This window comes from Muntiacus reevesi, chromosome 3 (assembly GCF_963930625.1).
Source record: "Muntiacus reevesi chromosome 3, mMunRee1.1, whole genome shotgun sequence".
NCBI lineage: Eukaryota > Metazoa > Chordata > Mammalia > Artiodactyla > Cervidae > Muntiacus > Muntiacus reevesi.
This window is the reverse complement of record NC_089251.1, coordinates 8,596,773-8,614,401: the sequence shown is the minus strand read 5'-3', so window position 1 is coordinate 8,614,401 and position 17,629 is coordinate 8,596,773. Positions and strand designations below refer to the sequence as shown.

The 17,629-nt window shown below is 51.1% G+C and overlaps 1 protein-coding gene across 7 annotated transcripts in view; it reads left to right on the top strand.

The window, feature by feature from the left end:
- The window catches only part of RALGPS1 (Ral GEF with PH domain and SH3 binding motif 1), a 299,089-nt gene that overhangs the window by 238,225 nt on the left and 43,235 nt on the right, over positions 1-17,629 (top strand). For all 7 annotated transcript variants that reach the window (XM_065928425.1, XM_065928423.1, XM_065928426.1 and 4 more), the window contains 3 exons: positions 6,940-7,077; positions 9,421-9,514; positions 13,972-14,039. In XM_065928425.1, coding sequence (XP_065784497.1) covers positions 6,940-7,077; positions 9,421-9,514; positions 13,972-14,039 — 300 coding nt within the window. The remainder of the gene's footprint in view (positions 1-6,939; positions 7,078-9,420; positions 9,515-13,971; positions 14,040-17,629) is intronic.

Below are 17,629 nucleotides of genomic sequence, written 5' to 3'. Positions count from 1 at the left end.
TTTTCCTCCTTCATGCATACCAAATGATTATCTACTTTATTGACTTTTTCACAGAACCAACTTGCAGTTTTATTTATCACTCTACAGGACTTTTTTTAAAATTCATTATTTCTGATTTTATATTTTTAATTGCTTTCTTCTACTTTCTTTTGCTTTGTCTTATTCTTCCTAGTTCTCTATAATGAACACTAAATTCATTTTTTAAATAGATCTTCATTACTAATAGAAGCATTTGAGACTATGAATTTTTATCTGAGGTGATTTGACTGCCTCCTGTCTGTAGACAGTTTGTGATTATAATTTTTTTTTATGAATTACTTGGAGTGTTTCTTTTCCTTTCCCAAATGGTTCACTTTTAAATTTCGTTTCTATCCCCGGGGCAGGGGGTGGAATGAAATTGCCCCAGACTTACCACATGAGTCACAAGTATGGGAGGTATGGTTTCTTCAAAGTAAAGGTGAAGGCTGTTCCCCGAAGAACTGGGTATAGGTGTCAGGCAGACAGACGTGCCAGTTTCTTCTCTACTGCCAATAGAGTTTCTGGAGGATTAAATTAGATAGTACATGTGGTTTACTTAGCACTGTGTCCAGCACAAAACCAACTGAATAATAATCACCAGGATAATGCCCTGTGTCCTCCCCTCCTTTATTGCTGGTCAGAATCCCAGCACATGGCACGCAATCCCACAGCTCTCCAGGAGAACCTTTACAAACAGTAGGTCATCCCATTGTCCCTGTAGATCACCAGGTAATCAATCCCCAGGGCAGGGGGAACCTGTGGCTGTGCCCTCACTGGACCTCGAGCCACGGGTAATTCTGCCTGGGCTACAAGGCTGTGCTCACATGCCTTTGTGATTCACAAGCCCCAACACCAAGAAGAGCACACGAGGCCATGCACTCCTCTAAGAAACATGGTCTCTGGCCACCTGACACGAACTGCCTGGCCCTACCCTCTTTCTGCAGACCCGGGAAACATTTGTCTTAATGTCAGCCAGCTTCCAACACCTTTCACTTGAGGAATACTCTTTCCATGAGGATTTGTTCTGAAGTCCATGTTTTGCAGGGTTGATACTAATTAGTGGGTCCTAAATAACACTCAGTCTTCATCAGACAGGGATCCTGAGCCGCCTGCTGAGATCTTCTTCTGCAGTTGATGGCATCGCTTTGGGCTCTCTTTAAACAAAAACAACCCAAAAACCCTAATGAAGTGCTGCTCTGTTATTTCATTTGAAATTTATCAGGGCAGTTTATGTGATCAAACCACACAAGTATAGTTCTGGGTGCCAGCACTCTTCATTTCTGAAGTTTGAAAGTGTGCTTTTCAAAGCAGAGCAGGAGAACATGGAAAAAAGCCTTTCATCTGAAACTTTGAAAGCGAGAGAGAGAGAAAATGGAAAGCATAAGATGGAAATGTGGCATATTTTTTGCTGCGGAGGATTTTTTTTCCCCTCAACGCAGCAGAATTTTCCTCATTAAATAGATAGCTGTGTGAGAAAAACCAAAACCAGACTCGGGATGGAAGTGAGACGGGTGGCGATGGAAGGAACAAGAGAGCAGTGACTTTCTGGGCTGGTGGTGAAGCCCGGTGCCAGCTGAGGGCTTTGGCACTGGGAGCGCCCAGCTCCGAGCAGGCTCCACGCCACTGAGCCTGGTGTCCTTTAGCCTAAGAGAAGAGTCTGTTCAGGAGAGCACCTCCTTTGTCAGCCTGACACCCCCGCCTCAGGGCCTGGGCATCTTGTGGACACCCCCAGTGGGGGAGGCTGGATTCACCATCAGGAAGAAGGTTTGGCCACACGCCCCTGGGGTTGGGACCAGTCCAGCTGGGGAGACGTCCACAGGAGAGCCAGCCGAGGGCTGTTCACCCCCAGCCCCCAGGGCCATCTGCCTCACCACGGCAGGCTGGTTGGCATCCCTGTTGCAACCACTGCAGTGTCACCAGGCCCTGGGTGGGGCATGCCAGGAGGGAACAGAACATGTTCTGGGTAGCTGTGCATCTCCCAGGAGGTCAAGTCTGCAGACAGGCAAGCCACAGGGTGGATACTGGCTGCCAGCGGTGTCCTTGGGTGGGCGGCAGGCCACAGGAGGGGTCTTCACAGCGCCAGCTCCCACTCTGGGACCCTCGTCCCCCTGCCAGCCAATGCCTCCCAACTCCAAGCTTTCAGCATCGCTGTCTGTCCCAAAGCCTTATGGGGTCAGGCGGGCCTGAGTTCAGATCCTGATTCCCGCCACTTGTAAGCTGTGTAGTCTTGGACAAGTCACTTTTGCTCTCAAAGCTTCCGTTCCCTTATCTGTAAAATGAAGAAATGAGAACACCGATTGTGCCCTGCCAGTTGCTGTGAGGTTGCAGTGGAACAAGCAAGGCCAGCCTTTCCTGTCACAGATGGTGGCTGTTACCCTTGTGGTTGTTCCTTCAGCGCATCTGCACCTCCCAGTCTAGCCCCTGCCCCTGGCACCGTTCAGCCTCTAGGCTGCCAGGGCCAGTGGCTGATCCAGTAACTGTCCATCTTAACAAGGTCAACAACACGATGTCCTCTGCTGCCGTAATGCTGCGTAAATAGGAAAGGAGCTGAGACAGCCCAGCTGTGCTGTCCCAGTTGACACAACAGCTCCCAGAGCTGGCCGTCTGAGGTGGGTGGCCACACGCGGTCAGCATCTGGGCGCCATCCATGGTTTACGGCAAACCCGGCTGGGCGCATCTCACCCACTCCAAGTGGGGCCTTGCTGTGGAGACAGGCTCAGCTTCAAGGGCACTTCAGTGGTCCAACCCTGAGCTGAGAGGCTCTGACAGTCACTCTCATTGCCCCCGGTCACCGTCAGGGAGGTGGGAAGGCTTCCCTGAGGCCACCCAGCTGTTGGTGGCAGGGCCAGGCTTCCCAGTCTCCTGGTTCCGAGCCCCACACTCTCCCACTTCCACCACAGCTGCATGTCACGTGGCAGAGCTGGCCGGGCCCCCAGGCCATGGGGGGGGCAGTGCTGCCGGCGATGGGACCTGGGACAGACGTGCCACCACGGGAAGAGGTGGACGACACGGCCACGGTGTAGCGGTCAGTCCTCCTGGAGAATGTTGGCCCCAAGGGGGATACTAGGCAGGGAGAGCCATGGCCGGATTGCCTCTGGGTTCAGCTGTGCCCCATCCTGCCTCGCCTGCTGCCGGTCTCCAGAGGACCCCGGGCTGAGGTCAGAGAAGGACTGACAGTATGGCCACATGCACCCACTGATGTGTGTTCGAGTCCTGCCTCTGCCACTTCTCAGCTGCGTGGCCTCAGACAAGCGGTGCCGAGCTCTTAGCTCGTTTCTTCCTCTGTAGAAATAAAGTGAGTGAAGTGAAGTTGCTCAGTCGTGTCCGACTCTTTGCGACCCCATGGACTGTAGCCTATCAGCCTCCTCCATCCATGGGATTTTCTAGGCAAGAGTACTGGAGTGGGTTGCCATTTCCTTCTCCAGGGGATCTTTCCAACCCAGGGATCGAAGCCAGGTCTCCCACATTGCAGGCAGTTGCTTTACTGTCTAAGCCACCAGGGAAAGATGTAAATAAAGCCTCCCTGAAAACAGCGTGGTTATTACAAATCAACCAACAGGGCCAAGCTCTTAATTTTAGGAGCTGGCACATAGTGAGCACTCAGACTCAGATGATGATCATCACTTGACTCCCAGTGTCTCTTTCTTCAGCTCCCAAATGAGGATAAGAATGTACTTCATAAGGTTATCTTGTGGACTGAAGTAGGCCTGCATTCATACCTTCCTTCTTTCAGCTGACGTTCACCAGGCAGCTCCTGTGCGCTCTGTTCCAGCTGCTGGGACTTAAGCTCGCGGAGCAAGACATTTCCTCCTCGGAAAGGTTTACATAAAGTCTGAAGTGGGCATCAGACAGCAGATATATGAACAGTTCCAATAAGTATCTAATTGCAGTGAGCACTGGCCCAGTCCAAGTGGGAGTGGCTATTCTGATGATTTCATCACAGTTTAGGCTTTTAAATATTGCCAGTTATGGACTGATGACAATACTGAGAATTTTCCTGGAATTACGCCGTGTTAACTGTAGATTTCCTGCTTCAGGAGCAGTTTTTGTTGTGGGAGTGATGAGCAGTCTAGACGCAGGCTCTGTCAGCTGGTGCCGAGGATTGGGGTCTGGCCAGGAGGTCTCCTTTGGGAGGTCCTCTCCATCCTCACGTGTGGTGGCCTCGGCCTGGACTCTCAGGTTGGGGGAATGGATATGTTTCATGGAGTGGAGTGATGAACAACTCTACAGTGGGGTTTGCTCTCATGAAGTAATGAGCTCCCCGTGGCCCCAGGAGACAGGCAGGGGCTGGGGGGTAGATGGTGTCCGGCTTCTCCTGGCCTCTGTTTGCAGAGCCGGGACCTGAGAGGATGCAGAGAAGCCAGCCTTGGTCCTCACAGGGTGGCGGAGGGTGAGCCTTCCATGTGAGGCTGTTATTCAAGAAAAGGTGACTAATTCCATGACCAGTGAGTGAGTTGGAACAGGCGCGGGAGCCAGATAGACCTGGGTTCGAATACAACACACTCTGAGGCCTCAGGCCAGTTTCTTAATCCCCCTGAACTCTCCTTTGCTCCTCAGCCCTCCCCACAGGGTTGATGGGAGGATCACGGGAGATGAGGAGGTGCCTGTCTTGTAGCAGATTCCCAGGAAGCATCGTTCCTCTCCGTCTCCCACATCCTGCTCCTCGGGGCCCCTGCTCCTGGGCCGAGGTTCACTCTGCTGCTGAGCCGGTGGGTTTGGTCTGCGCAGCGTGTCCGTTATCCCCTCACCTCCTGCCCAGCGCTAGGGGACGCTTTCTATTGTGGTTCAAGCCTTAATGGAATTTTCAGGATCGCCATTGCCGAATCCTTGGGGAGATGACCAAGTTAGATTTTCAAACGGGAAGAGGAAAAACACAATCAAGAGAAATCATGAACCTGTGGGCTTAAACTTCCTGAACTTGGAGCTTCGATACAAGGGAAATGATTTCTACTTTTTTTAAATTTTGGAAACATGGTGCCACTAGAAAGAAAGGAAGTGGAAACGACTCCTAGGAGAAGTACTAGCATATGTTTCTGTGATTTAACAGTTTCCCATAAAAAACGTGTAGCTATTTTAAAAGCAGACGAGTGACTCATGGTATCCAGCAGCAGCAGTCCACTGTGATGGCAGGAAGCACGTTCTCTGGGGAGCCAGGCTTGGGTTCAGCTCCCATCCCTATCGCTTACCAGCTGTGTGACCTGCAGCAGGTTACACATGCTGTCTGCATTTCCTTGTCCTCCTCTGCGAAATGGGTTTTATAAAGACGAATGACTATAGTGAATGTAAAAATCAGTGCAGTGCTGTCCAGCCATGCAGAAAACCCACAGCTTGCCTATTAAGTGCCTGGTTAGTTACATTTGTTGTAATTGTTAGTAGTTTAATAGGAAACTTCTAAGGCTATAAATTTTCCTCTGATTACCACTTTGGTCTGATCTGATAAATTTTGTTACATAGTGTTCTTATTGTTGTTGCATAGTCCTTGCATAGACTTCTTATTTTAGATTTCTCATTTTTTTCTGTGAGAGTTCCTTATGAGTGTGTGTTTAAAAAATGGTTAGAATTTTTTCTATATTTATTATTAAATCCTAGATGTAATGTAAAGTCAAAGAGAACAGATAATATGGCATTTATTTTTTGGCATTTATTGAGCTTTTTTTTTTAATAGACTAGCATATAATCAGTGTTTGTAAGCATTCCATGAGTATTTTTAAATAATTGTCTTTTTATTTATATAACACCAAGCTTTTAATTCTGTTACTTAGATACATTCATATAGAACACATACATACATATATCTATAGATGCATGTATATGTACATATTTTTGTATGTACATACATATGTGTGCACACACACACAAATTCTAGAAAAGACATACTAAAAGCCACCTCCATAGTTGTGGCCTTGTTGAATCCACTTTTGATTTTTGGCACTTTTTTGCTTTGTATATTTTGGTGCAGTATTGCTTTGTGCATAGAAGATAGCAATCATTAGATCTTCTCAATCGCCTATGCCTTTGATTAATATCAGCCGTTCCTCTTTGCCTCGTTTGATGTTTTCTGCCTTCAGTTCTGCTTTCCATCACTACTCGTGCACTTCACCAGTGTTATGGGTTTAGTGGCAGCACTCTGGAGGGGGGCTGCTGGAAGGCCATGCCACCCGCTGTGCATGCACACCTCGAGATTCTGAAGTGCGGGCCTCAGCAAGCCAGTCAGCTGGACCACACTGTGCAGCCAGTCCTCTTCCCCCATCTCTGGCCAGTCAGCTTGTCCCGAATTCCCCTTGGGGTGATGCCATGAGGCCGTGCTGAGGCTCCCTACTGGCCTATCACAGCAATGCTTTTACATCACACGTTATTTTCTTATTAAGCACCCTCAGCAGGAGAATGAATTCTCTGTCTAGCCTTACTTCTTTGTACCAAGGACTATTGCTTTTTTGATTTCTTCTTTTGTTCCTTTATTTATGATTTGGTGTGTGTGTATGTGTACATGTAAGGACAGATAGATAAACAAATAGACACAGTTAAGTGGATAAACGAAAACCTGAATTCAAACAGTGTTCTCCTGGGTATGACACCTTAGACCTATTAAACTGCAGTGGTTGATAAAACACAAGTATTCATTCATCCCTTTCATGTCCTGTTATTTTCCAGCTGGGTTACAGGGAATAACCCTTGTTGCTAGAAGAATGTAGGAGCTCAAAATGCTAAAATCTTGCCAGCATTCATTTTGGTTGTTGCTCAGATGTTTGATTTACAGTTGAGCAGTTTATGTGGACAGTTAGTTGTCGGGACTGGAATTGAAGTCCAAATCATATTGCAGTTTTCCATAAGTCACCGTGTACCTTCTAGCAGAGCAGTTCTGTTTTCTGCCATTCTGATTAATGAACACCTTCCATCATTAAATATCTTCTTTGATTTTAGGCATCTATCTTCTGGATTTAATCTACATTGATTCTGCGTATCCTGCCTCAGGCAGCATCATGGAAAACGAACAAAGATCCAATCAGATGAACAATATCCTCCGAATAATTGCTGACTTACAAGTTTCCTGCAGCTACGGTTAGTCCCCCTGGTTGTTGGGGTTGTGAAATCTTTTGGGTGCAGCACCTTATCAGTGAGAAAGTTCTAGAGACCAGGTAGTCCCTGCCCAAGGCTCTTCATTTTGATATCCTGAGCACCAAATGCATGCTGGATCCATTGCAAGCATGTTTGATCTTCAAAAACCATGCAGACTAGATGTTACCATCCCTGTATCACAGATGGGGAAACCAAGGCTGAACATAGTGTGGTCACCTAAGGTCACACATCTAGTCAGTGGCAGAGACAGGTCTTTCATCCATGAAAAGCTCTGTGGGCGGCTCCTGGGTGACTCTCCTCCAAGTAGATTCTGGGATTCGGGCTCCTCTGTCTTGTGGTTCCACTGTGTCCCATGGCCCCGAGTCCTCCACTGAAGTCTGCATCCAGCTAGCAGATGCAGAAGAGAGAATCATATAAGAATGGGAATTCTGGGCCAGACTTGCACATGGCGCTCATTGCTTCTGTCCAGCGAAGCTAGGAATGCAACATAGCTGTGGGCCTAGAGGGAAAAGTGCATTGACTTGGTCAACAGCTAGCTAGGCTCTGCCACACATGACCAGATCCAAAGGGTGACCCTGATGATGCACATCTGAGATGGATGGAAGAGATTATTGTTGGAGACGCTGATGGGCCAGCCACGTGGACCCCGGGGGATGGGCTCAGCTGGGAGCCAGGTACCTGGGTCCTCCAGGAATGGGCCTGAGTGACCAGGGCACCACGTGGCAGAAGTCACAGGGACGAGGGGAAGGGTGGTACAGTGCGGTAATGTGTCTCCGTGGGGCAGAGCTTCACGGGAGGGGGAGAGTAGAAGTCAGGAAGCAGCAAAGCGGGAGGAGAAGAGACCAACACTACCTCCAGCACACGGGGTGGGAGAAGCCAGCTGCCTCCACGTGGGAAGGCCACTGCGGGGGGCGGGGCACAAAACCCAAAAGTCCGCTTAGGAGTACCCCCTCAACAAACACTGCAGGGTGGGGGAGGAGGAGGCCCCCACTTGTAGACCAGCTCTCCTTCTGTGCAGAGAGCAGGGAGAGGCCTGAATTCCCAGGGCCCTTTCCACTTCCTGGGGCCTCAGCAGTGGTCCTGCTGGCCAGCAGAGCAATTACAGACTCGGCTTCAGGGTCAGACAGATGTGGCTTCATGTCTCAGCCCTGCCTCTTGAAAAGTCTGTCTTCTCTGAGGTTTTCTCATCAGTGACAACAGGGAGGTGTGCGTGCAGGGCCCTTGCCCCAGCCTTTCATCAGAGCTCAGGAAACGCTCACTCTTACTGCTGTTCTGTGTACCTCTGTCTTCCCCCTCATCAGCATTGTGAAGCAAGTATGCCTATCCCCATTTCAGAGACCAGAACACTGAGGCCCCAGAAAACCGAATGACCCCTGAGAATCTCACGGTTACTGGGCAGAGCCATCAGGGGCTCATCTTGGCACTTGGATGCACCACCAACCCCCACCCCACCCCAGGAAAGCCCTGGCCCTTCCCCACCCTCTTTTCTGCTCCTCTGCAAGGCCTCCTCCACTGTCTCCACCTCCCTCCTCAACCAGTTCTGTCCCAGTCAGTGGGGAATGGCAGAGAGGGGATCAGGGAGAGTGTTGGGACCCCTCAGAAAGAGTGCAGTGACCATGACGGCCTGAGGAGAGCACTTGACATCAGTCAGCCCGGGACAGAGAGACAGCGCAGTGTGGCCGAGGCCACAGGTGATGCGGGTCAAAACTTCTCAGTGGAGTGACCTTGCAAGTTACTGTGGCTTCCTCCTCTGCACATCTTATTCCTGGAAATGAGGCAGGTGCAAAGGTTGAGGCCAAATGGCTTCTAGAAATCACCTGGTGCAGAGCCTGGCACAGAACAGGTGCTCGAGCGTCTCGGCCCCTCCCTATCTTCTCAGGACGCAGCAGCCAGGCTCTCAGGCTGCACCCAGGTCTGGGTTTGGGTTGTTCACCAGGCTGGACAGGATCCATTCATTCTTGTCACATGGAGGGGATGGGGTAGATGAGGGAGACTGGGCCAATTATTCCAGTGGAAACCTGTTTGAGGGCACACACCTGGCTCTGGTCTGCTCTGGAGGCCATCTTTCCCTACCCACACCCCCTGCCAAGACCCATCTTTGCCCAGCCAAGGAACTCTGGTGACCTCAGGGTGTGGGGTCTGTGGCCCAGCCATCTGGGGGCGCATGCCTTGAGAGTCCACTCTGTGCCCAGTGCCCAGCACAGGCCTGGCCCAAGGGATCATCAGCAACTATTGAACGACTGCCTATGTGTCTCAGTCCTGTCTCGTGTGGGGCCCAGAGACGGGGAGAGACTGAAGCCTCTGGGTCTTGTTCTCCTCCTGCAGACCACCTCACCACCCTGCCCCACGTGCAGAAGTACCTGAAGTCCGTGCGCTACATCGAAGAGCTCCAGAAGTTTGTGGAGGACGACAACTACAAGTGAGTTCCCACCCCGCCCCCGGCCGCCTGTGCAGCAGCACCCGTGCCCCCACCCCGGCACGTGTGTGTTCAGTGACCTCGGACCCCACAGAGCCCAGGGCGCGGCTGCTGAGCATCTCCTCCCACCCCGGCCCGCCCCCCACAGGCCCCCCCTGGACCAAGGACGGTGGTCCATCAGCTTCTCAGCGTGGCTTTTTCCAGTGGGGAGGGTAAAATTGGGGCTCCACAGCTCCAGGTTCTCATGACAGACTCCCCACTCAAAGCGCTGAGTGGAAGGGCAGCTATCTAAAGTCATCGCCAGGCTGCCAAACAGAGTTCTTGAGAACCTGTTCGTGGACAAGGCAGCTCCCTGGGGCCCCCACTTGCTGCTGGACTCTCGCCACCTGGCGCTGGTGGAGGCTCCATCTCCATTCCATGCAGCCCATATGAATATACCCAGTTCCCGTGAAGACCCCGCTGGGCCCTCTGGCCTCGTTTCCCACTCACCTGCTCTGGCTTTCAGTTCTCTCTTCATCTGTGGCAGCTGGGAATTTATCCAGCATTTCTATGTAATTAGAGGGAGAAGGAGGACTTTTCATGTTGAGTCTGTCCACCATATTTTTTTTCCTGCTGAATTGTTATTGGAGTATAGTACCTTTACATGTCCCCCATATCAACTGGACATCTTGGCGCATTTTGAGCTTGAGGTCAACTCAGAACCTCAGGGCTTTTCACACGGCCTATTATCAAGGCTAGTCTTGGATGTCATGTAATTGATCAATTTCCCCCTCTAAACACCAGCTTTGCATGTGTTCTTTTAAATCTTGTCTTATTGGTTGCTGCCAGTAAAGCGTGCATAATCTCTTTGAATCCTGCTCTCCAGTGTATTTTTTAATCTCTTCCAGTTTTACGTTTAAATATGTGGTCAGCTTGATGATTTGCTCTTCATCTAAGTTGTTGGAAACTGTGGCCACTAGGGACACCTTCAGGTTACCCGTTTTCATTCACCAAGACCTTGGGAATGGCTGTTGAAGTAATACCACCCTTACCAGCTCTGTGGCAGTGGATTTCAGCCCTGACCGTGGGCCAGAGACACTTAGGAAGCCTTCTAGCCACCCAGATGTCTAGGATGGGGCCTGGAAATCTGTTTGTTTCCAAAGCTCCCAACATGGTCCTCCTAATGGTTGGCTGTCTTTAGAAATATAGAGGTGATACCTTTAGTTGTTATTGTACAATATTTTGTTAAAATAGAATGTAATACATTTTGATCTGTTACGTAATCATAACAGCAATAGATCAGGGCCAGAGATGACCATTCAAATTGTGTTTGCCACAAATTGCTCATTGTTACTTACAAAGCATTTGCTGTTCCTGAAAAGAGTACCCTGGAGTGGGAAATTATTCCTAGTTAGCTTCTGGGATAATATTTTCCATTCATGTGCCAATAATTTTATTAAAAAGACAGTAGTTTTTCATTAACACTAATATACTTTAAGGAGAAAAATGGTCCATAAATACTTCTGACCATGAGCTAATCCTTGGACAAGCTGCAAACTGTGAGTAATTACGCCTTCCATTCTGAAGGACAATGAACACCCCTAGCACTTAATGCCTGGATCTCACAAAGGCCTTTTGTTGTGGCCCAAGTGGGCGCACCCAGGGAGGAAGGCTGTGTTCTTGTCCCGGGCCCAGACCACTGAGGGGGTCCCTTCCTAGGAAGGCCCTGGATCTGAGTGACAAAGGATGCCCAGGCCCTGTGACTCTGCTGGAGGAACCCACACTCCGTGGCCCAGTGCACACCCAGAGATTTGATCCCCACCTCTGAGGATGCAGGCTTCCTCTTACTTTGAAGACATTGTGCCAAGGAGCCCAACCAGTGTTTTGTTTTCCTCAGTCTTTCATCTATTTTACTTTATTTAAGAAAAATTACCCAAATTCCTGCCACTTAAAAAGCATGACTGTTGGCATTAAATGAGCATTATTCTGCACCTTCTTCTGTGCATAGAAAGTACATATATACACATGGAGAAGGATGGATAGACAGATGGATGGATGCAAGAATAGAATTTATTGAAATTGGATTATACTGTACTTACTATTTTTTAATTAAAACAACTTCAATTTTACTTTAACCAGAAAAAGGAACTGAAATAAAACATAAGGAATTGCCGCTCTTCAGATAAACATTTCTCTGTAGGAGATATTATTCCCTAAATTATATAAGAGATATTATTCCCTAAATAAGAGATATTATTCCCTAAAAAGAGCCTTCTAAGATTAACAGAAGAGGTCAGGAAGAACATGACGAGGTTGGAGTCCCTAAGTTCTGTTTTAACTAGATTTCCATGGTGTGCAGGGCCCTTTGACTTGGGTCATAAAAGATGAGATCGTTAGCAAGCTCCACCCGCCTCCTTCACCTCCCCTGCACCACCTTCCAACTCCTCGTTAGTTATCTTCTTGTTTCTCCAAGTTTATAACATACACATCATGTTCAGGAATCGTGATTCCTACTCTTTAGGAATCGTTTTAGTTAAACGTTTTCAGTTCTTACCACCTGTCGCTTCTCCATTCCTGGAGTCTTTATTTTAACTCAGTCCTTTATTTAGCTGGGTTTCATTGTGAAGTAGGTTTGCTCAAGTCCTGCATGCTCTGATGTCTTTCATGAAAACACCTGCGTCTAACTTGCTGGACGCCTTGGTTTCCCTCCTGCAGGACACAGAGAACCCGCTCCAGTGCCGTCTGACGCTGGGTGCTGCTGTAGACAAGTCTCAAGCCAGTCTAGATTTTTCCTCTTGTAAGTGACTTGTTTTGTCTACCTCGTGGGAAGAATTCCTTGAAGTTCAAAAGCCTCGCAAGGGGAATGCCTCTGAGTGGAGCTTTCCCTGGAACGGCATATGCTCTTTCTTCATCACAGAGGAATTCTTTTGGTTTCTATGACCACTTCTTCTGCACCATTTTTTGGCTCTTCTCTCTCCGGCATTCCAAGAATCCATACACTGGATGCTCTCTGTCTTTCATGTCCATTGACTTCTTTCTAATGGCTATAATCGCCATCTCTTTCATCATCAGTCACTGGAGTTGATCTGCTTCTCCTTTGGTATCCCTTCAGTCCTCTCGTTTCTGTCCTTGGTTTGTTCCCTGGGGTCTCCAGTCTCCCCTTTCATCTTTTGTGTTCCCATCTCAATTTTCAGGTTTGGTTCTATGCAACCCGTATTCTCAAGCACCTGTGGGGATTTTCCCGTGTCCCCTGGGGCTGCCTTCTGGGCAGAGCAATCTGGACACTGCTCTCTCCCTCCCTCTGTCCCCTTTTTCTGCGAGGATGTTTGAGTTGGCCATACTGTTTCTTTTCATCTCGCCCCCACAAGAGAGGTTTCCTCTGGCTAGTCCGCAGCTCTGATGGAAGGAGGCACCGTCTGGTTCTGTTGCGCTGCTTGGGATGGGCTGATTATCCTATCGCTGTGCTGAGAGGCACAGGGGTTCTCAGTCTGGGCCCTCTGTGCGGCCTGGGGACACGCAGGACTCCGGCTCCTTAGAGGCAAGGAACAAACCATCTGTTCTAGAGAAGGGGGCTCTGTCAAAAGGCCTTCATCACTGTTTCCTCCGTCTAACAGGGGGCTGAATCCCATTCCAGAAAGGGATACCCTCAGGTTTCAGATGACGCACCCCTCACCCCCCGCACCATGAGCCTTCATTTCTATCAGAGCATCCCCCACGCCGTCCACCCACCACCCCATCCGTGTCTCTTCTGAATCTGGAGCCGCGCAGACCCCCTGAGAAGTCTGAGGTCAGGATGGGAGCTGGGCGACGTGATGGCTCGTTCAGCTACACAATCCACTTTTTCTTTCCCTGGCTACAAGTTCTTGAAGTTCATGCCCCCTCCCTTGTTGAGTAGCAGCTGGGGGGTTCTTTTACCCCTGAGTGTTTGTATTTGTTGGTCTTGGGTGAGGGAGACTGGCGTCCAACTTCACTCTGTCATTTTCAGCCAGAAGTTTCTTAATCGATGCTTTAAAGAAAAACAGCAATAACTACTGTCATGCCTCTCTGGGGGTATCTGAGATTAAACCCCCTGGCTTGGGGTCAGACAGCCCCGATCCCCTGCTTGGCCAATTGTTATCCTTGCACATCTGGGGGGAGCTGTGTAACCTTGCTGGTCCTCACTTTTTTCATCTACAGGACGGGGATGGTGTTCCTAGTTCATAGTGTTGCCTTGAACAGGAACACATCTGTGCCCAGCAGTGAGGGGCCACGATTACACTACTTACTGTGTCTTCCCTAGCCATTATTTCTTGGTCATGGAAACCCCCGGGGACCTTGGAAAGCCGTGTCTGTGATCTGGAGCAAACCTCAGAGCCTGCTGGCTCCATGACTGGAATAGCCCTTAGCAGCAGTCCAGTTTCCCAGGTCCCAGCTTGCACATGTCCGGTTCCCCCTCTGATACCCTAGAGCCCATCTAATCCTTTGAAAATCTTTGTTTTCAGACTGTCACTCCGAATTGAACCAGGAAGCAGCTCCCCGAGACTAGTCTCTTCCAAGGAAGATCTTGCAGGTATCGTAGCCCCTCGGGTGGGGGCAGACTCGCCGATGGCCCAGACGTGGCTGCCAGGGTTGGCCTTGCCTGTGGAGCCAAAGACCAGAGTCCAGTTTGCTGTCTGGCAGCCTCAGCGTCCTTGCTCACAGCCACCTCCCGCCACCCCCTGCAGCCTGCCCAGGCTTCTGATCACAGCGGGTTCCTGTAGGGCACCTCTGGGCTGGGGCTCCCTGGGAGAGTCTGAGACCCAACAGAGGCAAGATCAGAGCCCAAGCTGGAGGCCTGCACTGGGTGGAGAAACCCGGGACACTCTCCAGGTCACCTGGACACTTGTCATCAGGCCTCCCGCCCAGGCTCGGGGCAACAAACCCCAGAGGGGTGCACGGGATGCCTGGGGCATTTGGTCTCGCCACACAGAGAGGGCTCACCTTCCTGGGGCATCGGTTCTATTCCCATGTTTGGGACGCACGTGGCATCCCGTAGAGATAAGAGGCCCAGGCTTTGAAGTCCCAGTGGAGCTGTGCTGCTTCCAGCTCTGTCACTGTACCTCTCCAATCCTCAGCGGCCTCATCCACAGAATGCAGGTGGAACCAGCTCTCACCGTGGGGACTGGGCCACTCATGCTTTTAAAGCACATTGCACACCTGTACACAATGTTGGATGCTTCAGAGTTGTCTCTGGGACAGTTTCCTTTTGGTTGCTGTTCAGTGGCTAAGTCGTGCCCAGCTCTTGCTGGGGCTGGACTCTGCTCCTGTTCTGGGCAGGACCAGATTGCAGGCCGGGGTCCAATTATACTTCTTCCTCCTGATTTGAGCTTATGTGACACCCACCTGGGTGCCAGGCCACTGCAGTCTTGGACAAGTAACTTTACACCCTCTGGGCCTCAGTTTCCTTACACATAAGATGGGGATAATAAGCCTCCCATCCCAGGGTTGCTGGAATATCAAAATTGAAATGATACATGCAGGGCACGTGGTGTAGAGTCTGACAGGCGGCGAGTGTTTAGTGAGGAGGTGGCTGTCTCAGGCTGCTGCCTGGTGTCATGACCCCTGCCCCCGACCTGTTGACCTGCTAACCAACCACTCGCTCCCCTTTCTGGAGCCAGGCTGCTGCAGCGGTGCTGCTGCGTCAGGACCCTAGGACCACAGGAGGCTGTGTCGCAGCCTCTCACTGGCCCCGCCCGGCAAGGCCTCTGCCCTGGCTCCGGGGTTTCCTCCAGGCGCCTTACCTTTCCCAGCCTCTCCCGGCTCCAGTGTGTAGGCTAGACCCTGCCCCTAGCCCACCCCCAGGGTCCCACGGTAACTTAGCAGAGAGAGGGAGATGCTGGTTGATCCACACAGCTTGGGGATACTGCTGTCTACACCTCAAGAGACAGAGTCCTGGTCTAAACTTGATCCTCACAGGGTTCCATGAGCCCAATAGGAAACTATCTCCCATGGTCTCCTTTCACGTCCACTGCCTTCCGCACATGGCGAGTGACCCACCAGCAGAGGTGACCAGAGAGAAGTTCACAGCGCTGGTCTCGTCTCTGCCTTCTTGTTTTAGAACCTTCTCCCGCTTAGTCAGCCGTGTTCCTTCCTGATGCTCACATACACCTGACGGGGCAGGGAGCCATCAGAGGGGTGTAGGAGCGCTGACCACTCAAGGCTGTTTGTTCCAGAGGGCATGCCGCAGTCCTAGAGCAGAGAGTGGGCTTGGATACAGAGGGTTCTGCCCTTCCGTCTCCTGATCGGTCTGAATAAGAGGTCCCTGCACCCTGTCCGGAGAAGGCAATGGCACCCCACTCCAGTACTCTTGCCTGAAGAATCCCATGGATGGAGGGGCCTGGTGGGCTGCAGTCCATGGGGTCACTAAGAGTCGGACACAACTGAGCGACTTCCCTTTCATGCGTTGGAGAAGGAAATGGCAGCCCACTTGTGTTCTTGCCTGGAGAATCCCAGGGACGGGGGAGCCTGGTGGGCTGCCGTCTGTGGGGTCGCACAGAGTCAGACACGACTGAAGCGACTTAGCAGCAGCAGCAGCAGCCGCCTGTCCGATTAGCACACCTGAACGGGATGAGTGCATCTCAGGCCTTCCCCAGGTGCTGTCAGGTCCCCACAGCCCGACAAGCTGGAGGATTTATCTATCTCCCAGTGCCCCAGGTGAAGACAGGAGCCAGGCACAGAAAAGTTAACACTGTGAGTTGGGGGCCTGCAGAAGCAGACCACTCACCGAGCCCTGGGGCAGGAAAGGAGGCGCTACATTCACTTTTTAAAAATACGATAGTTCTGTCTTGGCTGCACCGGGTTTTAGTTGCAGCACACGGGATCTTTAGTTGCGGCATGTGGGATCCAGTTCCCTGACCAGGGATCAAACCCGGGCCCCCTGCACTGGGCACATGGAGACTTAGTCAGTGGACCACCGGGGAAGGGCCTGCATTCACTTTTGAGCCCTGCCTAGGATGGAACCGGTACCAGAGCCGGGACCCAGCCCCCGGTCCAGCCTCCTCAAGGTCCAGCCTACTCTCCTTCCATCCCATCCCCCGTCATCCCCACCTGGCTCCGGTGTTTATTGGCCTTATTGGCCATGTGAAACCAGAAGCCAGCCAGTTAACTAACCTCCAGCATCAGTCAGAGTCCTGGCAGGAAACAGAATTGCCCCCAGATGACTCACAGGAAGAGACTTAATGAAGGTGAAATGGGAGTAGGAATAAATACTTTATGCACGGACAGCAAGGTCCCCAGCGCCTCTAGGCTGAAGGACTTGGGGAAGAAAAAATGTTACCAACTCCAACAAGTGCTGAGTCGCAGAGGACGGGTCAGCTCGGCAGGAATTGTGGTAGCCAAGGATAAAGGAGGAGGGAGGACGGAGCTGAAATGCCCTGCCCTCTCTCTCCCCCACCCTCCCACTGTATCTGCAGCTGGAGCCTCCTTTCGGCCAAACCCAGCTGGAAGCCTGGGGTGAGGGAGCCAAGAGATGCCTCTTGGGTCCAGCCTCCCAAGGGCACCAAGCTGGGTGAAGAACTCATCTGAAGGGTCAGACAGAACACCCTGTGTACCCGCCAAGCCTTGATTTCTCCATCTGTAAAGTGGTCATAGTAATACCTCCCTCGGAGGGTGGTTGTGAAGAATTTGTTAAGATCATGTGTGCCTGACATGGAGAACACCCTCATCAAATGTAACTTTATTAGGATGATGTTATTACTGTCAATGTTATGCTTCTGCCTCTGTCCCTGGGTCATCACTCGGGCTTGGGGAAATCGTTCCTCCTCTCTCTCCTCCTGCTCCCCGACCAGGTCAGGCCCCCATTACAGTGGGGAATGGCGTACCTGGCTCTGATGCAGGTCACTCTGGTTTGTATCCGAGCATAGCCACGCAGCCGTGGACACACTGGCTGATTGCTCACTATGGCGGAAGAGTTGAGGTTGAGACAGAGACCCTGAGGCCTGCAAACCTAAAACGTCTACTACCTGCCGGTTTCCAGAGCCTGCTGGCCTTGCGTTGCACCCTCTTGCAGCTCTCCGTGCTTCAGGGCACTTCCCTTGTGGAAACGCAGCAGCTGTCTGTGCTTCTCTGTCCCGTGTCTGCCTTCCCCAGGCCTGGAATTCCCGGAGCCCCGCATGTGGGGTG